Source organism: Penicillium vulpinum (genome assembly GCF_028829585.1).
Source record: "Penicillium vulpinum strain IBT 29486 chromosome Unknown utg000004l_segment0_segment0, whole genome shotgun sequence".
In the NCBI taxonomy this organism is placed as follows: Eukaryota; Fungi; Ascomycota; class Eurotiomycetes; order Eurotiales; family Aspergillaceae; genus Penicillium; species Penicillium vulpinum.
The window spans coordinates 7,557,129-7,578,998 of NW_026643244.1; the positions used below are offsets into that span (position 1 = coordinate 7,557,129).

The 21,870-nt window shown below is 46.5% G+C and overlaps 7 protein-coding genes across 7 annotated transcripts; 4 read left to right on the forward strand and 3 right to left on the reverse strand.

The window, feature by feature from the left end:
* Positions 1-154: 154 nt before the first annotated feature.
* On the forward strand, positions 155-4,776 carry N7479_011385 (uncharacterized protein; the record flags this gene model as incomplete). The annotated part of the gene is made up of 5 exons (XM_057259076.1): positions 155-987; positions 1,069-2,758; positions 2,823-3,470; positions 3,550-3,956; positions 4,011-4,776. The coding sequence occupies 5 exons, from the start codon at positions 155-157 to the stop codon at positions 4,774-4,776; spliced, it is 4,344 nt and encodes a 1,447-aa protein (XP_057106534.1).
* A 1,165-nt stretch (positions 4,777-5,941) lies between these two features.
* On the forward strand, positions 5,942-7,975 carry N7479_011386 (Dyp-type peroxidase; the record flags this gene model as incomplete). The annotated part of the gene is made up of 8 exons (XM_057259077.1): positions 5,942-5,979; positions 6,044-6,266; positions 6,319-6,626; positions 6,685-6,783; positions 6,850-6,960; positions 7,038-7,150; positions 7,246-7,632; positions 7,683-7,975. 8 exons carry the CDS (start codon positions 5,942-5,944, stop codon positions 7,973-7,975), a joined length of 1,572 nt encoding a protein of 523 aa, XP_057106535.1.
* Positions 7,976-9,240: 1,265 nt separating this feature from the next.
* Positions 9,241-9,487, forward strand: N7479_011387 (uncharacterized protein; the record flags this gene model as incomplete). Its single annotated transcript, XM_057259078.1, has 2 exons — positions 9,241-9,402; positions 9,461-9,487. The coding sequence occupies 2 exons, from the start codon at positions 9,241-9,243 to the stop codon at positions 9,485-9,487; spliced, it is 189 nt and encodes a 62-aa protein (XP_057106536.1).
* Positions 9,488-10,731: 1,244 nt separating this feature from the next.
* N7479_011388 (cytochrome P450) lies at positions 10,732-12,476 on the forward strand (the record flags this gene model as incomplete). Its single annotated transcript, XM_057259079.1, has 5 exons — positions 10,732-10,947; positions 11,006-11,219; positions 11,270-11,338; positions 11,392-11,994; positions 12,052-12,476. The coding sequence occupies 5 exons, from the start codon at positions 10,732-10,734 to the stop codon at positions 12,474-12,476; spliced, it is 1,527 nt and encodes a 508-aa protein (XP_057106537.1).
* Positions 12,477-13,191: 715 nt separating this feature from the next.
* N7479_011389 (NAD(P)/FAD-dependent oxidoreductase) lies at positions 13,192-14,478 on the reverse strand (the record flags this gene model as incomplete). Its single annotated transcript, XM_057259080.1, has 3 exons — positions 13,192-13,325; positions 13,384-14,178; positions 14,247-14,478. 3 exons carry the CDS (start codon positions 14,476-14,478, stop codon positions 13,192-13,194), a joined length of 1,161 nt encoding a protein of 386 aa, XP_057106538.1.
* Positions 14,479-16,191: 1,713 nt separating this feature from the next.
* Positions 16,192-18,766, reverse strand: N7479_011390 (uncharacterized protein; the record flags this gene model as incomplete). Its single annotated transcript, XM_057259081.1, has 7 exons — positions 16,192-16,565; positions 16,625-16,884; positions 16,940-18,150; positions 18,216-18,315; positions 18,375-18,429; positions 18,483-18,701; positions 18,754-18,766. 7 exons carry the CDS (start codon positions 18,764-18,766, stop codon positions 16,192-16,194), a joined length of 2,232 nt encoding a protein of 743 aa, XP_057106539.1.
* A 203-nt stretch (positions 18,767-18,969) lies between these two features.
* Positions 18,970-21,119, reverse strand: N7479_011391 (flavin-containing monooxygenase; the record flags this gene model as incomplete). The annotated part of the gene is made up of 7 exons (XM_057259082.1): positions 18,970-19,163; positions 19,219-19,911; positions 19,968-20,036; positions 20,092-20,257; positions 20,332-20,496; positions 20,549-20,742; positions 20,834-21,119. 7 exons carry the CDS (start codon positions 21,117-21,119, stop codon positions 18,970-18,972), a joined length of 1,767 nt encoding a protein of 588 aa, XP_057106540.1.
* Between the last annotated feature and the right edge of the window lie 751 nt (positions 21,120-21,870).

Here is a 21,870-nt window from a genome sequence, read left to right on the forward strand (position 1 = left end):
TGAAATAAACAAAATTATGAGACGATCAAAAACATGTAATTTCCCGAGTACAGAAAATGATACAACCAGCTGAGTAATTGCACTCCCTATATGCAAATCCTTTTGAACCTCTCTCTAAGCTGTGATCCGATCCGAGTTGCGAGCCACACCACGAATGACCCCAAACGAAGGCGACCAGGCGATGGCCCACAAAGAACAGAGAGCTGTGTTTTCCTCTCGGAGCAACACGAGTTCTGCGAAGCTATTGGACGAAGTACCATCTAGCGACAATGAGCGACTTTACACTCTGCAAGCCGCAGAGGACCCAACGCATTGCGGATCACCCAAAGTTGACCCTTTGATCTGGGCCGAAGTGACTTCCCACCTCACTGTTCCCAACACGATAGACGCCCGCCAACGGGACATTTTGTTCGAGAACTTGACTGTTCATGGCAAAGGATCTTCGGTACAAATCCAACAGACTGTTTTGTCGGCCCTGCTATACCCCGTTGCGTACTCCGTCAAACGGCTCGTGAGCATTGTTCGTAACAAGAAAGCCGAGTGTGACCGACGAACCATATTACATGGATTTGATGGGATTGTGCACAGTGGTGAATTATTGCTGGTGCTCGGTCGTCCGGGTAGTGGGTGCTCAACATTCTTGAAATCGTTATGTGGTTATCTGGATGGGTTAGATATCGACCCCGTCAGTGAGATTCAGTATAAGGGAATACCATTCAAAGCGATGATGCAAAAGTACCGGGGTGAGGTAGTGTACAATCAAGAGACGGATCATCACTTTCCGAACTTAACAGTTGGTCAAACACTTGAGTTTGCAGCGCATTCACGAGCACCACACAATCGAGGAAGTAATCTGAGTCGAGACCAGTATGTTAAATCCATTGTGAAAGTCGTTATGGACACATTTGGTCTTTCCCACGCATACAATACGAATGTCGGCAACGACTATGTTCCAGGCGTCAGTGGAGGGGAAAGAAAGAGAGTCAGGTAAGCTCATTCAATCCGCTTCTGAGCAAGGGGAAAAGAAGCAAAGGCTGTGAGAACTGACACAGTAGTTTACATGGACAGCATTGCGGAAACAGTCGTGTCACGGGCTTCGGTTGTGGCATGGGACAACAGCACACGTGGGCTTGATGCAGCCACCGCTGTCGACTTTGTTCGGGCACTTCGTACCTCAGCCAAACTAGGAGGCTCTTGTCATGCTGTCGCTGTGTATCAAGCCTCAGAGGCTCTTTACAACACCTTCGACCAAATCATCCTTCTATACGAAGGACGGGAAATATATTTTGGTCCTCGGGAAACGGCTGTTTCATACTTTGAGATGATGGGATGGAAAAGACCACTCCAACAAGTGAGCGCGGATTTCCTCACAGCCATCACCAACCCTGGTGAGCGACAGCCACAGCTCGGCATGGAAGATGCAGTCCCCCGCACACCGGTCGAGTTCGAAGCATACTGGAAGCAAAGCCGGGAACATGCAGAGCTGCAGACGGCAATGCGACAATACAAACAGAATATTCCACTTGATGGCTTAGAGGAGACCAGATTGAATGACATCAAGCGCCTTGAGCAAGCAACTCGTGCTCGACCATCGAGCCCATATCTTCTCTCAGTGCCTATGCAAATCAGACTGTGCATCGCTAGAGCTTGGCAACGGACTCGCAACGACATCCCGGCCCTAATTTTCACAGCAGTGGCGCAGATGATAATATCTCTCATCATCGGATCTCTCTTTTACAATATTCCACAGAATACCGCTGGACTGGGCCAGAGAGCATCAATACTTTTCCTGGCTGTTTTGACCAACGCTTTGATATCCTTGTTGGAGATCACCACCCTATACAGCCAAAGATTGATCGTGGAGAAACAAGCAGCTTATGCCTTTGTTCACCCATTTACCGAAGCTATCGCAGGAGTTATTGTGGATTTCCCTATCAAAGTTTTGCGATGTGTCTCGTCCGCTATTATAATATATTTTCTGGCAGATCTCAGGAGAGAGGCCTCCCATTTCTTTGTCTACGTTCTCTTCCAACTCACAGCCGTCATGACAATGTCTACGATGTTTCGCACTTTAGCCACCATCACAAGGACTATCGGACAGGCTATGTCTCTGGCTGGGATCATGATTATATGTGTCGCCGTGTACACTGGTTTCACTGTTCCTCAATTCGATATGCGGCCATGGTTTGGATGGATCCGATGGCTCAATCCAATTTTTTACGCTTTCGAGGCCATTGTCTCTAATGAGTTCCATGGTCGCCGTTTTGAGTGTGTGGAATACATTCCAAACTTGAATTTCCAGCAGGGGCCATCTTTCACTTGCGCTTATGTTGGATCCGTTGCAGGCGAGCGATATGTTTCTGGGGATGCATATATCGCAGATAGCTATGATTACTCCTACGATCATGTGTGGAGAAATTATGGCATCTTAGTTGCCTTTCTTGTCTTCTTCTATGTACTGTACTTTTGGCTTACGGAGTTGATCCCAGGAACCACACCGGCCCACGAAGTCTTGATCTTCCGCAGTGGGGATGTGCCTGAGAAACTGATTCGGGGTGATGTGGAGTCCGGAGAAGAGCCGCTACGTTTGCAGGAGCTGAAATCACTGGCCCCTGAGGCCCATTCATCAGTGACAGCACAAAAGGATACCCTCAGCTGGAAGGGACTTTGCTACGATATTCCAGTCAAGGGTGGCGAAAAGCGACTCCTAGATGATGTTAGTGGCTGGATCAAACCTGGATCACTCACGGCGCTCATGGTATGTAGTCCTTCATTTCCCTAATTCAATAACCTTCAACTCATAAGCATTGATATGAATATAGGGAGTCTCAGGTGCTGGAAAAACAACACTTATGAATGTTCTAGCGCAGCGCATGACTATCGGGATTGTCACGGGAGATATATTGGTCAACGGCCACGAACTTGACGACAGCTTTGCCCGAAAAACTGGCTACGTCCCACAGCAAGATCTTCATGTGGAGACTTGCACCATCCGCGAGGCCCTTCGATTTAGCGCAGCACTGCGTCAACCCCAATCCGTATCGATCGAGCAAAAATATGCTTTTGTAGAGGAGGTAATTCAGTTGCTGGGAATGGAGGATTTTGCGGAAGCGGTTATTGGAAATCCCGGCGATGGTTTAAACATGGAACAAAGGAAACTGCTGAGTATTGGAGTCGAGCTCACTGCCAAGCCTCAACTTCTGATCTTCCTTGACGAGCCAACCAGTGGTTTGGATTCACGAAGTTCGTGGGCTATCTGCGCGTTCATGAGAAAGCTTGCGGACCATGGCCAGCCCATTCTTGCTACAATCCATCAACCAAGTGCTGTTCTCTTCGAGCAATTCGATCGTTTACTGTTTCTTGCCAAAGGCGGGAAGACAGTCTATTTTGGAGACATTGGTAACCAGGCTCAGACAGTTCTGGGATATCTCGAAAAGCATGGAGCTCGTCACTGTGGCCCAACCGAAAACGTGAGTTCCTTAGATTTTGACATCCCACACTGCACCGTAAATTTGACTCCGCATCATTCGCTGATCTCAAATTTTCTAGCCCGCTGAATACATGCTCGAGGTCATCGGTGGGGGGACCCAAGGGGAAGGGGAGTGTACGCCCATTGACTGGGTTCACTCGTGGAAAAACAGCTCTGAACACGACAAAGTTCTTGAAGAGTTGGACATTCTCGCATCATCACCGCCAAACGCTGCGTCCGCCAACCCCTACAAAGTGAATGAATTTGCAATGCCTCTCACACTTCAATTTTACCGCGTTATGGCACGCGACCTCCAACAGTATTATCGCCAACCCGAATACATTTTGGCCAAGTTTGGAGCAGGTGTTTTTTGCGGCCTTTTTATCGGCTTCTCCTTCTGGAAATCTGATAACTCAAGCCAAGGCTTTCAAAATGTTTTGTTTAGTTTGTTCCTCTTGTGCACAATATTCTCCACACTCGTCAACCAGTATGTCTTCGCCCCCAGCTCCGGTGATAAACTCAACATACTGACTAAAAATAGAATTATGCCCAAATTTCTTTCTCGACGAACATTATATGAATTGCGAGAGAGACCAGCTAAAACCTACTCATGGAAAGTATTCATTCTGTGTCAGATACTCGTTGAGCTGCCATGGCAAGCCTTGCTGGGGCTATGTACCTGGGCCTCATTTTACTTTTCGGTTTACGGTAGCGCCCAAAGCCCTCAGCGGCAGGTGCTTATTCTTCTCTTCACTGTACAATTCTTCCTATTCGCATCAACCTTTGCCCAACTTGTGATTGCTGCAGTCCCGAATGTGGCTTTGGGCAGCATGCTGTCTACATTCGCATTCCTCCTATGCCTCCTGTTCAATGGCATCATGCAGCCACCTAGTGCACTACCACGGTTTTGGACATTTATGAATCGGGTTTCCCCTCTCACCTATTACGTGGGCGGCATTAGTGCTACTGCATTGCATGGTCGTCCAATCCACTGCTCTGATCGAGAGCTGAGAGTCTTTGACCCCCCACGTGGACAAAATTGCGGTGAATATCTGGTGGAATATCTAAAAACAGCGCCAGGCACGCTGTACAACCCACTTTCGGCCGATCGATGCCAGTATTGCCCGCTTCGGGTGGCAGATCAGTATCTTGCTGCTCGGGAGATCTCCTGGGATAACCGATGGAGAAACTTTGGAATTTTCTGGGCGTATATCATCTCTAACATCATTGGCGCCATTGGACTGTATTATCTGTTCCGAGTTCTACCCTACACAAGGAAAACTCGCGCACAGAAGCCTGGAAAATGATCTTCTGATACTATTGCGCTGATCTCTTTGTTTAACTTTCTTTTTCATCATTCTTTTCACCCAAATTTTGTTACATTTCATTTGATGTCTATCACTATTTTTTTTTTTTTCTTTTTGTCTTCCTGCCCAATTTCTATGTGAAACTTTTATTTGGCCGCACCCGAGTTAATATATCATGCCGTATCACTTGGTCTTTTGTTTTGGTGGCGGTGAGCAAAGCCTCAGATTGCATTCTCATTTACCAGCTGTTAACCATCGAATTTCTCGGATTTGTCGATCGACTTCAAAGTACCCGCTTTTGCCCTGAATTCGGTGCCGATCTCGACGCAGAGCCCTTACGGAGTACTAGACTATCTACATGCATTAATCTCCACCTTTTATTCCTCGTGCAAAGTTATATTATGAGTCTAGCAACTGGCTAGTAAGTTCCAACCCTGCGAATATCAGCCTGAAACTGGGTCGACACATTACTATTGTCTCAACTCAAAAATTGAGATGCAGATGTGAGGTATCCTTACATATGGGCACATATAGTGGGGTAATGGAGATCACACACTGAGTATGGAGTACTCCGTAGACGTTACGGTACTCTGTATATTGTCGGTAGGCGCGGGGACTGGTTATACTCCAACGGTGGCTGGCTGTGTAGAATACTCTTTTTCCTTTTGTAAAAGCTGCATGCATATGTAGTAAGGGCCCGGTAGACGGAAGATACGTTTGGACCGTGTCGCTGTATCGTATCCCCTTCCCGTTGGGGAATGGATAGCCTGTATTCATGAAGACTCCTAATTCCGGCGTCTTTGATAGGTCGGCAATGTGATAACAATGTCACTGAGCATAAAAGGCCATGTGGGCTTCGCATTTTACGATGACGCGGTGCAGCTTCATAGGCGCTTCGTATGTGTGAAATGTGATAGATCGCCTCAGCTGTGATTCCTCCGCAGTGCTTCGAACGTAACCAGAGTTTTGATGCGATAGGATCGTGGTGCTAAGGAGCTGAACTACATGATATGCATCCTTGCGTCTTGACGTGGATGTCTTGCTTATTCTTTAAGTCCCAGTCACGCTATATAAAGGTTTCACGCCGCCCACATCACAGTATTCTTATTTTATTACACTAGATATTTCTTGTCTATTGCGTATCAGGTAAATCAGATAAACCAAGATGGCACCCAACAAAAAGAATATCCAAGGCGATATCTGGTAAGATAACATATTTTCAGTACATCCTTACTGGAGATTTGACGAATTAATTTCGTCATGTTAGGCCCCGTCTGCCCAAGAAGCACGAGACATTCGTCTTCTTTCGGATTACCAAGCCTGCTGAGTTCAAAAAGCACTTGGCCGGGCTGGTTCCTTTGCTTACTACAGCCGATGATGCCTTCAAGATGCGAGAGGATATCTACAAAAAGAAGGCTGAGGGTACTCTCAAAGGTCTCATTCAGCTTTCTGCGATCAACGTCGCCTTCTCGGCCAAAGGCCTAGCTAAAGTAAGGAAAATTTACACATGAGAGGTACTAAGCACGTACTAATTGCCCACAGCTTGGCGCTGAGGGATTTAAAGATGATGTCTTCAATAACGGCATGTACCAGGATATGACTTATCCCTTGCCTGGTGAAGATGCGAAACTGCACCAAGGCCTTGATGATCAGCATGATTGGTACCACCAGTTCAAGCCTACCAATGGAGCAATTCACGGCGTGTTTACTATCACTGGTGATAGTGAGAAGACTATTGACAAGACAATCAAGACCTTGATTGATCCGATGTTCCAGGTTGGCAAAGCCGGCCAGAGCATGCAAAGAATATTTTCCCGGAGTGGGTTTGTCCTTGAGGATGACAGAGAACAGTGAGCCTCCCAAGCCAACTTGATATTGTCGCCAACTTGCTGAAACTAGTGTTCTTAGTTTTGGATGGGTTGATGGTATCTCTCAGCCCGTAGTTGAAGGTTTGGATGACCTCGCCAAAAAGACACTGAAGAACGGAATGAAGCCAATCCCCAACGGGTAAGCCCAAAACTCAATCAGACCAAATATATTGTACAATCACAGATTCTAACTTCAAGTATGCAGCGTCATTCTTGTTGGGGGTGAACAGGATGATAGCAGTCATCCAGCTTGGGCCAAGGACGGTAGTTTCATGGTATTCCGGACTTACGAGCAGAAGGTCCCGGAATTTGTCATGTAAGTTGATCATCCTGTCATCTGGGATCCATCCGGATCCATCGATAGCGGGAAAAAAAACTAATATTCCCTCTCAGGTGGTGTGCCAGCAACATCAAAAAGCTAAAAGAGACAGACCCAGAGAAGAAGGCAATAGCTCTGAAAGAACTTCGCAAGTTTTCATCCCGTGTTATGGGGCGTTGGCCTGACGGTAAGTTCCTACTGGTAGCCTAACGGAAAAAAAAAAAGCCCAGTTGTAACCATATCATATTTTTGGTAGCAGTGGGCTGACATTGTCACTTTTAGGAGCTCCAATTGAGCTTTATGGGGATGCAGACCCCAACATTTCCCTTCACCCCGATCCACTTATCAACAACCAGATGCTAAGGGAACAATGGGGCGATGAAGCCGATGCGAAGTTCAAGGAGAGGGAGCAGATGAACCACACCGATGACTTCAATTACAACCCAAGTGATCAGACAAGATGCCCCTATGCCGCGCATATTCGCAAATGTGGGCCTCGTGATGACCACCCGCCCCATCCCAAACACCTCATGCTTCGCCGTGGAATTCCATATGGGCCTTTGACACACAATGATGAAAAGGCTGGTGGTGTCACACAGGTGGAACGTGGATTGCACTTTGTCTCTTACCAAAGCAGCATCAACAATGGATTCCGCACTGTTCAAAAGGGTATGTCGAATTTTCATGTTTCAAATATCATTTCTAACGGGTTCACGCAGAATGGGCGAATACCGAACATGGTCCTGAGGACAGGACCAAGGAGTGTGGAGGAGGCCAGGCGCAGGGAATCGACGCGATTATTGGGCAACTTCCACCTGATTATCGTGACAGAGAAGACCCTACCCTTTACGATCACCCAGCACCGGCTGTCAACATGCCAGATGTCGAGAAGCCTGTGCCTGAAGTCAATAAAAACTTTGTCCCCATCGGACGCTGGGTGATTCCGCGTGGAGGTGAATATTTCTTCACTCCCTCGATCTCGGGCATGAGGGATACGTTGTGCAAGGCCTAGGGGGTCACATATTGGTCGTCTAGCAATTAGAGGCCAGGCTAGAAGACTTATTTCTAGTCCCTGATATTTCACGGCAATTTCTGGATGTTGTTTTCATTGTATATGGATTACTGTCGTTTCTGTGCTGGCGCTCGTGGGTTTACAGATGCTTCTCCGGGTCTGACCTGCTCCCTGCCACAATAGTCCTATACGAGGTTGCAATACCATGCCAAGTACACACTTAAATAACAATCTCAATGTAAAAGACTTATATCCACAGCTGACTATAGCACAGTTAGGCCCCATTTTTGAGTGAAATGCCAGGCCCTTTCCTTCAAAACAACATTCTCTACCAGGACATCAAGTTAACCCTTATTTGAATAAGAAATAGTAATCAAATATTAATTGTAATATGTCTGGAAGACAGCCAAATCTAATCGATTCACTCGTACTCATTACATCTGTCACTCACATGTTGGATTATAGTTAAATACTTATATTCTGGGAAAAATCCAAATCCAAAGCTCCTCTACGAACTAAATTCTACGGAGATCGTCGTCCGGAGTGATATTGTTTGGAAAATTAATCTTTTACGCGCAAGTGATGTACATATGTAGTTTCATAGCTCATGCATATGATATATAGCATATTTACACGTACTGGGCGGTCTCGGGTTTTTTTTTTTTCTTTTTTCTCTTTTTTTCTCTTTCTTTTCTTTCAGGTTATTTTCAGTTCTAGATACGAAACACTTGTACATACATGTATTCAGGTGTGTGTACTCCGTACGGGGTAATTGATACGGGACGGGACGTTCCGCAGATACTAGTGATACGCCGATGATCCTTTCTTGGCGTGTTGTGCGACCTCGATATCATCCCGGTACATTATGTATGTATGCACTTAGGCCTTCTAAGGTACGATCCACAATGGCTCAAGTGACATAGATTACGTCTCTATCGTACGTACGGTGTAAATATGTAGGGTCTGATTGTCAGATTATCCTACTCAGATACATGCCTGCCCACTGCTGGGACTATGCAAGCCTGCCGCGTTACATTGGGGGCGTGGGAAGTCACTATTGGATTCCACTCCCACCCCTGAGATGCCACATTCTTCGATAGTCGCAAATCCTGTGCAATAAACAATAACCATATCAAACTCGAGCAGATAAGGGGGTGACATTTCATATATAAAATCGGTCCTTTGGTATCATAGCTTCACAGTCCACTTCCTACAACTACAATTTCCTCAAACATCTCTATCCAGACAAGGAAAACCTCCCCAAGATGCAGTTCTATACTATCCTTATTGCCACCTTTGCCCTCGCCATCTCCGGCGCTCATGCACTCCCCCAGAGTGATGACTCTACCTGCCTCCGCTTGTGCAGAGACGAGCCGATTGATTGCCCAGCTCAATGGGAGACGGTTCAGATCCACTCTGGTGACCAGGTTTGTGATCATGGTACATATTGCATATATAGTAGGCATTGGCTAATCTCTTTAACAGGATTGCTGGACCTGCTGCACTGAGTAATTTCTCAGACGTAGGTGGTCACATCGAGGAAGGCCGCCCTATATGAAAGTGGTCTGGGTTCTATTGTTACTTTCTCGGGACCTAAACCATGGTGGAACTCACAAAATAGTGGACCTTTCTGCCATAATCATGTATTATTATCTAGTGGAAGTTATACAATGGTCGTTGACTTGGTCGGCAACAAGTATAAATGACACAGCACATACATAGTATGTACTCCGTAAACCAAGTTGTAAAGGTATATTTTTCAGTTCTTTCCATTTTTCGGATAATGAAGATGCGCCCCCATAGAGTTGGAAGCTCTTTTTAACGCTATACCAAGAAATGGAAGTATATATCACATATAATCTATTTATTATAGTACTAGTGACATCATGTTAGGATTGAATCAGTAGCTACCCGGCCCCCTTCGCTTTCGCCCCTAACCCCTTGCGGGGCCGGGTATCGGATGCCGCCTCCGTGTTGTAGTTCTAGTTCCACATTAATGCTTCACATATTGATATCAACCAAAAGAAAATTCTGTTAATCTTAGTGCGTTGATCATTGCGTGGACGGACATTGATCTGCATGGCAATCTCGCGGTCAGTAAATGCAATATCTGATTGATGTGTGATTGACTGAAACTCCTTGGGAAATCGGCATGCACACTGTACGTGTAAGTTTTACACATGTATGTCGTATGTATAAAACATCTGCAAGTGGGAATTTAAGGATAGATACTAACTTATGAAACCCATGGACATCATAACACGAAGCTCCGTTCATAACCCTAGCTTCCTAACTCGTCAAACCTCGTACATTGCGTATGCAGGGTTAAGCCAGCCACTTCCCAAGCATCAGCCAGCCACTGAATAATGCAACTCAAATAGTACAATAGCGCTGAAAATAAAATCAAAAACGTAATCTGACCTATTATAGGGCACAACATACGGAGTACCGGCTACTTCATTCAGAGCGGGTACTTTATACATACATGTCATCACGCTTAGCATACCAACTGAATATTCGAAATACGCGTCACAATGCGCCGTTGATCCTTACAGCGAGACTGGAGGCTTGTTTAGGTGACAGATCGCCGAAGAGAACTCCATTGCATATCTTATGCAATTACTGATTCTGATTTACCGGTGTTCGTAGGTAGCATGATCATCAATAATAGGAGTCTTTTATGTACTTAAATTTATGGCTAAATCTGTCGTCATCTCAAGATAATTTTCATCTCATTCCAAACGTGTGTCTTCACAATGACTGTTGACACTTCGCCATTATTAGACAAATTGGGGCCTGTGAGCCTAGTCGGCTTCATACTTCTTTCAGGAGTATTTTTCTTGTTGAGTTCAGCACGGAAATCCGACCTTCCTCTTGTGAACGGAAAGCGACCATTTGAGTTTGGGATTGCCAAAGCTCGTCAACGATATCTGAAAAATGCCCATGATCTAATAACGTCTGGTCTGGCTAAGGTATCTGGACCTAGTACGGCCTGTATATATAATTGGAGTTGCTAACTGGCAGGTGTAGGCTGGTGCATTTCGCATCGTGACAGAAAATGGCACTAGAACTATCTTGTCGCCTAACTACGCTGATGATATTCGAAGTCATCGTGACCTGAGCTTGAGTGCTGCTTTGGTTAAGGAACATCACGTCAATATTGCAGGGTTCGACGCAGTGAAAGTCACAGTGACATCTGATATCATCCAAGACACTGTCCGAACCAAGCTCACTCAAAATCTTTGTATGCCAATGAAGTTTTTCATTAGCAATAGTGGTTGCTGATGAAGACAGTGAACATTACAGAGCCCATGTCAGAGGAAGCGACTATTTTGTTGAAAGAGCAATGGACGGAAAGCACCGGTAAGTGCCTTTGGATGAGAGCCCAGTCAAACGTAACTAACTTCTCCCATTAGAGTGGCATGATATCCCCCTTAGGCCCAAAATTCTAGGCATAGTTGCTCAGCTGTCTTCCAGGGTGTTTTTGGGTGATAAAGTCTGCCGTAACCCAGCCTGGCTAAGTCTCACCGTCAACTACACTATTGATTCCCTGATGGCTGCTGCCGAGCTCCGACTCTGGCCTGAGCTGCTGCGCCCGATTGCGGCCAAGTTTTTGCCCAAATGCAAGAAAATTCGAAAGCAGCTTCAAGAGGCCCGGGCTATTATCCAGCCTGTTATCGATGAGCGTATAGTGGCCCAGAAGGCGGCAATTCAGCATGGAAAGCCCCAGGAGCGATATCATGATGCAATCCAGTGGCTTGCGGAGAACACCAAGGATCGTACCTTTGAACCTGCTGCAATGCAATTGGCTCTCTCCACTGCAGCTATTCATACCACAACTGATCTCCTTACTCAGACTGTCCTTGACCTTTGTGGACGAGACGAACTTATCCAAGAACTGCGGGAAGAGATCATTTCTGTGTTCAAAGATGGCAGTTGGGATAAGAGCACAATGTATAAGCTCAAACTGATGGACAGTGTGATTAAGGAGTCTCAGCGAGTCAAGCCCATGGCAATCGGTAAGACACTATGGACGTCTTCTAAAACAATCAAATCTAACCAATCATGACAAATAGCCAAAATGGCACGTTGCGCCGAGCAGGATGTTAAGCTTTCCGATGGAACTATTATTCCGAGGGGTGAGATCATTCTTGTCTCCTGCAGTAAAATGTGGGACGCGAGTGTATACCCTGATCCGAACACTTTTGATCCCCATCGATTCCTCAAAATGCGCCAACAGGGCTCAGATCAAGAGAGCTTTGCTCAACTGGTTTCGCCTTCCCCAGAGCATATGGGATTCGGCTTTGGAAAGCACGCTTGCCCTGGACGGTTCTTCGCTGCCGCCGAGCTCAAAGTAGCTTTATGTCATATTCTTATGAAGTATGACTTCAAGGTGGCAGAGGGATGTAATCCAAAGGTGTTGAAGTCTGGGATGAGACTTGCAGCCGACCCATTTGCCAGAATTGCGATTAGAAGAAGGGAAGAAGAGATTTATTTCTGAGCTCTTCACAGGTTAGTTGGATAAATGATGGACTAGATAAAAATATGGGTTCAAATTAACAGATTTTACTTTATACATCGAGATCTTGGGGAGGTTATGAATGATAACCTTCCCCAAAAACGAATGAGACTCTTCAAGACCTAAAGTGCGCTTCAGTACTTCAATCACGGTCTTTTCTTTGGTATACTATAATTGAACAAAGGAACAGGACATATCAATTACGGTACCATATATCAAGTGAGAACTATCTGGTAGCCAGTAACTGACAGATTCGACGCAAGCTAATTGTTTCCATGCCCGCCTACATCCCATGCTAGTCTGAAGTTGAGGATACCAATTGTTATATATAATGCTCCTATCTAGGTGCGTACTTGAAGATAGAAGTAGGCCAAATCACCGAGATTAGTTCCTCCTATTATTAGATAAATCAACCCAGACATATATTAGAACTTAGTTCATCAAGAGCTGAGAAGATTCATGCTATGCCTACATCCCTATGATGAATACAAACATTCTTGTCGTACAAAAAAAAGATAGATAATTTCTATTAATTATGCTTGGTGAATGTTTTTATTAAGGTGCGATTAGGTAGACCATTAATTATTACCTAGGTATCACATGAAAGAGCCTAACAGCTGCCTGAATATGTAAACAACGGAGGTCCAAACGAAAGTCAATTTTCACAAGCTGGCGCAACTTCAATTCAGGGACTCTATTACTCCTGAGCTCGCTTCCATTCTTTATCTAGATTGTCGCCAATTGCGCGCATGGCCTCCTTCTCGAGCTCACGGTGAGAGAGTCCCGTGCGCTTGGAGATCTTGGATTTTGACTCCTCACGAGACATTTCCACTGTAATCGAACATTGTCAGTCTGTCTATCTATTATCAATAAGTGGAAGGGAGCATACCGTGGACATAAACAGCAGCCTTTTTGCCAGTGAACATCGCATGTGGCACATTGGTGCTGCCATCACTGTTGGCGTCACCAATCGCAAAGACACCGGACTGACTGGTGCGCATCGCACTAGTAACATTGATCTTATCACCGACCATGTCTAGGTGCATCTTGGCTGGAAGTGACGAGGTCTGGACAGTTGGGAAGTTGACGATCAAAGCATTCCGCTCAACAGGCTCACCAGTAGTGAAGTGAAGGCGGAACTTGTCGAACTGCTCATCACCGTCCTCCTCCCTATCCTTGCCGCCATCCTCAAGGCGCTCAATAGAAGTGATTGTGCGGTTGTCGATGGTAGTGTTCCAAGCGGCAAGTTGTTCCTTCCAGTCTGCGACCTTTGCCGTTGCCCGGGCTTCGCCATCTGCGGTTTGCGAGCCGTTCACAAATGCAATAATGTCGGTGTACAGAGTGTGGGTTTCCAATACGTTGCCCAGCATATCGGTGATATCACCGATCATTCCAAATGGCTGGTCCCTGTGTTCGTAGCCATCGCACCACGGACACCAGAAGATACCCTTGCCCCATCCCTCCTGGAGGCCAGGAGTCGGGGGTAGAACATCACGGACACCGGTACCAAGCACAATCTTACGAGCAGTGTAGCTCTTGCCCTTGCTGTCGGTCACCGTGAAGGCGGAGAAGTCACCCTGTGTGAAAGGCACGATTGATTCCACAGTCTCGTTGGTAAACTCGGCAGTTGGATACTTCGAGATCTGCTCGCGAGCTAGAGTTCTGAAAGCAGCAGGCGGGGTACCTGGTGAGGATCGAATAGATTAGTCAAGAGACTTTGTCTGTTAGGATAACATTAGGATCCAAGCTCACCGTCGTTGCCAATGACGTCGTGCATTTCGCGGGTTGGAGCATTGCGGTACTCCTCGCTATCAATCAAGAGAGCCGTTCGGCGGACACGGGAGACACCACTGAGTGCACTGAGACCCGCGGGACCACCGCCGACCACGATGACATCGTAGTCGGTGTTAGGCACTTCCACGGCGGTGGCACATGCCAGCAGGGAGACAAAAACGGACGCGAATGTTGCCTTGATGAAGACCATGGTGAAGGATATGCGCGACTATTCAGCTAGCACATGCAGTAGGCGCTGGACATGGCCATTTATAGGTGTTCGCAATGTTACTCGTGGTGTGGTACAGAGTTGTCAAACTCCATAACAATCGCTCAAACAGGGAGAACGCGTGTGGAGACACACTAGTCGAATTCGTGTATCTCGAGCTGAAGTGGCTTAATGGATCGTCGGGATCAACAAGATCGTCAGGGCCCCGTGGTTCGGGATCCCTCGCATAATCTCATATTCAAAGCCCGGACTCGACGGAGTAGTCCGTAAGCGGGGATTGTCGAGAAGATCCGGGTAGTTCGTGTGGGGAAGCTATAGTGAAGAATGTTGACAGAGATATTCAGCTCAGCCTTTACTATGATTTTGCTAAATAATATGTCTGATGTGCACTAGTGCTATCATACGTGGACACTAGTATCTCAATCAGAAGAAATCATTGGCATTGTGGGGTACACTAGTGTTTCTGTGCAGAATAGTGTTGTCACCTGTCCTGAACATAGACTCTCTTGGGCACTTGTACTCCGTACCTAAAGTTGAATGAATGTTGCCCCTTTATTTGATCCCCCCGTGCCGATCGTTCGTGATATGGCTGGCTGAAGTTTAATGTCACTGTGCAGACCAATATCACATTCGGATTGTGCTGCATGCAAAGAATTTTGATTCGATGTAGGTTGGTATGGGTGAAAATATGCTAATACGATGATCACTTTGAGTGGAATGAATGGACATATGCTGTGAGAAGTCATTGATCGGGTATGTAGTGTTTCACTAACAATGGATGTCACTACGCTACAAGTGTGTACAACAGGTCAGGGAACGGACCTAATACTTGACCACTTGGTTTTCATCAATTAATGCGTGATTTTAGCAAATTCACAGCGCCTGTAAATGGAACGAGGTAATAATCTACATATATATACTTCGAATTAGTTCTCACATCCAATCTTTTCCCTGCAATAGAACCTAGCCAAAATCAATGAACTGCCTTGACGGGCGTCCAGTATAAATCAAAGAGTCTCAAAAAGAAGCCATATCAAGAACAGTCCTGAATTACAGGTTCATGTACCACTTCGAAGCTATTTTAGCTCTACATCTTCGTGGGACTTGAAGTATAAACATGCGCAACTCCTATAACTAGCTAGCTTTGATTGACGCTTGCATTTCTTGATGAATATAAAAGTAGCAGGATGTAAGGGTACAATGCATGCTAAAGTTTATTGGGCAAATGCGAGGGCGAGGCACATGCTGTCTGATTGTCTACCATAATGCATGTCATAACCAGTAAGTCGATGAGTATCATGCTCCGAGCTCCCGAGGTCGCCTCCTTCAACAATATGCCTAAGCCATAAATGCGACGATTTAGGGGTTTGGGAGAATTAGAGACTGGAGATGCCACAGCTCCACAAGTGGGAAGTAGAGCTTTCAACATGGGGATATTCGCTGAGTTCACAAGCTGTCAATATATATATTCATTTATAATGACCATCTACGGGTACCATTGACAACGAGAGGTCATTAAGTAGAATGAACAGTACGGAGTACAATTTGCAAAATGTTGAAAAATGTCATAAAACCGAAACTCTTCCAGAAATGCCATCTGTAAATGCAAGTATAAGTCCCCCCAACGCCTCTGCCTATCTAACTTGATCTATTATCTGTACAAATATCTCCAGTTCTGTCATGTTACATATGTAATTATACATCTTCCTGGTCATCAAGCAGCAAAACTTTCAGCTTCTCCAATTTATCCTCGCAGTGCACTTCCATCTGCATCACCACATCAACTGCATTCTTTCTGGTGATAAGCAGTTGCGATACAAGCCAAAATTTATACCCATTCTTATAGAATCCCATTGACGCCCATTCGTCACTTGTGACTTGATTGCGTAGGGCGATCCAGTAGTCACGCCAGCGGGATAGAGCAGTCCGGATGGCAATGAGGATAGAATCTTGAGCAATCGTAGTGTCTTTTGTGTCTACTCCGGCACTTTGCCTGGAATTCTTGAACTTGCCTATGCGTATGAAAGAGCCGAGAAGTTTCATATGGGTATTAATAAATGAGAACAGAACTAAACATCGAGTCAGCCGGTGCAAAGCACAACAGAAAGCATCCGGCACAAGGACATACTATGAATCAAGATAAACATGTCGAGGGCAGTGAGATCCATTGGACTAGATTCGGGTGCTTCGTCAAACAGATTTTCAAAAGCCTCCGAAAGGGTAAGGCCGCGTGAAAAGCGAAAGGTTGGCTCTGTGAACGGGTGCTCGGAGAAGAAAAGCAATTCTTCGCAAGGCAACTCGCATTCCATTTCGGTGTGTGTCAGGCGACACGGGTAATTTTGATAGAAAAAGAACGCGCAATCGAGCAGTGAAATTACAGCAATAGTCCTGTCAATATTAGGAAGGAAGACCTAAGACCTCGGGAACGGAGGAAGATACACACCTAATCCGACACTCTTTTTGGATCCACAAGTGTTCTAAGACTTGGTCATCAGGAAGATGACGGGCTTTGACAAGTTCAATTCGTCGAGCAACCTTCACAACCTCGCTGAATCGATTTTCCATCGCGCGATTTCGAGACAAACGGTGTCCTCCCCAGTATTGGGCAACGGTGATGATAAGCCCGGCCTGGAAGTTCTGGAACCAATCCCAATCGCTGTTTTTCTCGTTATAGCACCGGCCGCCACCCGAGAATATGGCGCTGATTTCGGTCTCTGCTGAGAACACATCATTCGAAAAGATGAACAGCTCTGCAAAATCCAGCAGTCTCTTAGCGACATGTACTTCCCTCTGGTCGCAACTGTACATTGCGCCCATAAATATTACCGCGGCTAAGAGTGGGAGGGGAACCATCTCCGGATCAAAGGATATAGGAAGCATTGCACAGCTGGGCTGCCAATGTTTGAAATAGAGCATAATGTATTTTCGTATGCGCGTGGTGGTTAATAGAAAGTTGAGATTCGCAGATATCTCCTCGTGCGCTTTGGAATCAACTGGGACATTCCACGCTTGTCTCAATATTGAATGAATTAATGCGATCGCGAACGGTCGCTCCGGTTCAAATATAGGCGAATCTTCGGGTAATGTTGTAGGATGCTGCCCCGTAGGGATGACGGACTCGTAGCCCAGTTCATCAGTATGGTAAGGATTCTCCGCAGGCTTCTGTCCATCGCCAAATGGGCCGTGGAGAAAGTCCAGGAATGTATCTTGGAAGAATTGCGGCGCGACATCGTCGGAATCAATGAAGTCAGAGGCATATTCCGGCTGACCGGCATTAATGTTGTATGGAAACCCTGTGCCCTGCAATTCCTCGAAGCCATTTGTATTCTGATAGTTGAGATTGCGCCCACGATCACGATCGCTGCATGGGGGAAGTCCAAAGTTTTCTGTAAAGCTGTCGGTGCCACCATTGAGTAGGAATTTGATCGATCCTCGGTCGGATGATGGCTCCTCAGAGACTTCGGGCCTCACCGATATTATTGCATGGGTTGTAGAAGCCTTCCATTGCACCCGTGTTGACTCGAGGCTTGGTGTATCTTCTTCGATCACTAGCTGGCTCGGACCTGCCGTCCGCTCGCTGTTGCATATCAAGTTTCTCTTCTGACACGACCCACAAGGGCTTCGTCCATCGCATCGCAATTTCATCGCGGTACACTATTCGACGAAAGATAAAGTCAGTATATATGGTAAGGCTTTATGTAGTCTACTTGTGGACTAACCGATTGACAGGCATGTCGCCGCCTACCCCTCTGGCCCGTCTCAGGAATTTCACGATCCCCGCGCTTGGAGCAATGGGTATAATGGTCACGCAGATTGTCACTAAATTCCAAGTATCAGATTCCAGAGTTAGTATGATAAATTTTCCCGGCTTGTCTAACCAGCGCGCGAACGAGTCATTGCAGAACACGCAGGAATAGGGTTTCTGGCCAGAATCTGTTGAAGTTTCAGTATATGGCATGGGTAGCTGCAGGGCGGGGCACACATACGGCGCAAATGGTGGCGCTTAAGGTGATCAATGCGCGTAAATCCACGCTGACAGATATTACAGCGGAAGTGTTTGTCTGTTGGCTTCATGGTGGGCCACCGGGGAGGAGGGGAATATCCGGGGTAGGAAGAGAAGGGACGAGTCTGTGGGGGAAAGGGTGAGGTATCGGTATTATAGTGGGGTTTGTGGAACAGAGGTATTCTTTTGCGCTTTGGTAACGCTAATAGATACTTGACAATTATTACTGGTCATGTATGGTATGGTCAGTGCACATTGGGCTCCCATGGATGTGTGACATCTGTGAATCTCAAGAGTAAACATACTATTTACTACCAGTACTAATATGTACCCTCGTTCTACAGCTGTGTGTCTGTTCCCTCTTTACTACATTTTGATTCAAATTACTTTGTAGGCTATTCCTATTGGCATGAATAGTTCGCGTCAATGGTTCACGCAGTACAGTACATCCAGTATCGCCGCGCGCTATCCTATTGGGTGACATCCACTGGACGCGGAAAATCGACCTCGTTATCGTCCAAGTAGTCCACGTTGATCTTGTTCTCCTTCTCGTTCTCTGTCCAACCATCCCCGAGCCAACCATTGACATTATCATTGACGTAAGTATACTCAAAGTCCTCCCATCGGGGGTTTGCGAGTGCCTTCATGGAGTGCAGGGAAGAACCTAGGATGGAGCGGTCAATACCAATGCAGTGAATATTTGAGAAGATAACACTCACCTGGCCAGAGAGCGGTGACCCGGCCATTCTCAGTGCCACCCTTATACCAGCTGCGACACTTGCTGCTGAATACAGTTCCCGCAAAATATTGATCGCAGTATTTTGTGAAATGCTGGACTGCCTCCCGTCGGACACTCATAGCGCGGATATTGTCCCGCTGCATCTTGCTCACGCATTCTGTTACGTAATCCAGCGCCTTTTCAATGAGCAAGAGAAGATTGCCTTCGCCTAGCCCGGCATTAGGTCCGAGGGAAAAGAAATAGTTCGGGAACCCATCAGTCGCGACCGAGAGATACGTCTCCGGGGTTTCTTCCCATCGTTTCGAGAGGGTGACACCTCCTCGGCCTTTGATCAAAAACCGGGGAGTATATGATGTGTCAAAGCCAGTGGCACATACAAGCATGTCGACAGGCCGATGCTGACCGTCTGCGGTGATTATCCCGGTTTCGTCTACCCTGACAATATCCGCAGTGATAATATCAACCTTATCATCTGTCAACGCTTCTAGATACCCAGGACCTGGGGTGAGTCGACGACACGCAGGCGGGAATGAAGGAAGTAGTTCATCAATAAGTCCAGGCTTATTGGCCAGACGCCGCTTCATGTTCTCTGCAAAAAGCTCCAGTCCCCCGAGCTGCATTGGATGTCCGGTAAGGGTGGCACCATGGACAGACTGGAGCTCCAGCTCGACACCTAATTGAAATGTGAGCTGGTGTATGTTGGGCAAGGCCATGTATCTTGAGACATACCTTTGCGAAATTCCTGATACGCCTGATGATCTTTCTTGAAAGTTTCGATCTCTTCAGAAGTAAATGTGACTATTTAATTTGCGTCAAAAGGGAGGACAGAAATGGTGAGTCAGTTTTCTCTTACAATTGTCCAGACCCTGCCCACGCTTTTCAATTTGATCTCGTCCAAACGACGGGGAAATCCATGTCCGGCTGCGCATATAATGGTTGATGTGCGGTACATCAGGTAGTAATGCGGGAACAATTTGGATCCCACTCGATCCATTGCCGATGACTGCAACACGGTTACCCTGCGATTAGGTCAGTATATATGTAGTCCACGGGTCCATCCATAGAATATGGCAGCATTGGAAACTTAACTAACTTTGTAATCATAGCTCTCGTCCCACGAGGCGCTGTGCATCAACTTGCCCTTGAATTCCTGAAGGCCAGGGATATTTGGCCATTTCCAGTTGTTCAATGCCCCAGTCGCCTGAATTACGATATCACATTGATCTATATAAGTGGAAGAGTGTTCCAAATCTTGGACCTAAATAGATAAGGTCAGTACCTGAACTGATCTGGGGCGAGGACTGACATACCTGCAGATTCCACTTTGATTGCTCCTCATCCCAGACAGCTTCGGATATCTGCTGTCTCAATTTGATATATGGCATGCATCCGTACTTTTCAGCGACATGCTTCCAGTACTGGTGAATCTCTGGAGCTTTGGCATAAAACGTCGACCAACTCTTGTTAGGCTCGAATGTGGCTTGATACGTATGAGCTGGAATATCTACCAGACACGAGAGTGGTTAGACGGCAAATCTTGGAAAACACAACCCATCAATTGTGAGTTCTGGGGTCTGGAAACTATGTCGACATACCACAAGCGCACCCTGGATACCGGTTTTCAAACCAGGTGCCTCCAATATCTGCATTTTTATCATATACGCATACATCCACGTTGGGAATTCGCTGCATGAATCGAACACATGCTATGATCCCTGAAATACCGGCGCCGATGATAACCACTCTCAGCCGGCGGGCTTCATCAACAGACCGCTCCTCTACAGCACATTCTTGATTTGTGCTGGCTTGCTGGTGTGATTCTTCACGCTTTTCGTCAACCGGTTTTGAACTGCCACAGAAGACCCCAGAAAAGTAACTCATCGCGATGTGCAGAGGACTGATGTACTACCGGAGAAGGCAAATCAACAAACAGAAACCTCAAATGAGAAATCTACAATTGAACGGGAATTTGGTCTCGTTTTTCCGTATTCGAAGGATCTACGACACGGAAATGAGGGGTCTTAAGACTTGCGACATCGTCTGAGGGGAAACCTCCCCATCTTCATCCTTGCACTAGTGGCACGAGCTGCCCCACAAGTATCGGCTATAGTCTGTGATATTATGAGCCGAGCCAATGGAGCTCAATTTCACCATCTGATCAGCTCAGCTGCGGGTTATAGTTGAGACGTGAATGGACCGGAAATCCCCCTATCCCGGCGCCTCCCCCCGGTTCGGTTGCGAAACGCCCGCGGTTCCACGTGGCCTGAAATTTTGAGTCCAAAGTTCTTGAATTGTTCACCTGAATTGAGAGGGGCCAAGAATTGGTGCGCCTTCATGGCGCTAGTCCAGTAGCACGGCAGGTTTTTGGTGCCATCGCGCCAACCCATATATTTTATTTACCGCCTATCTTACCGCCTTGCTCTCATCTGTATACTCCTGATACTCCTGTAGGCCTCTGCAAAGCCCACAAAGCCCAAAGCCCAGCCCAACCCAGCCCACTAATAGGTTAGGCTTTGGGCCCGTCCTTCGGGCCCATCGATAGGTTATGGGCTTATATCTTGAGCCCATAGCCCATAATAGGCCCCTATCATACAAACATACAAATCTATTGCAACTGCATAATTAATACATT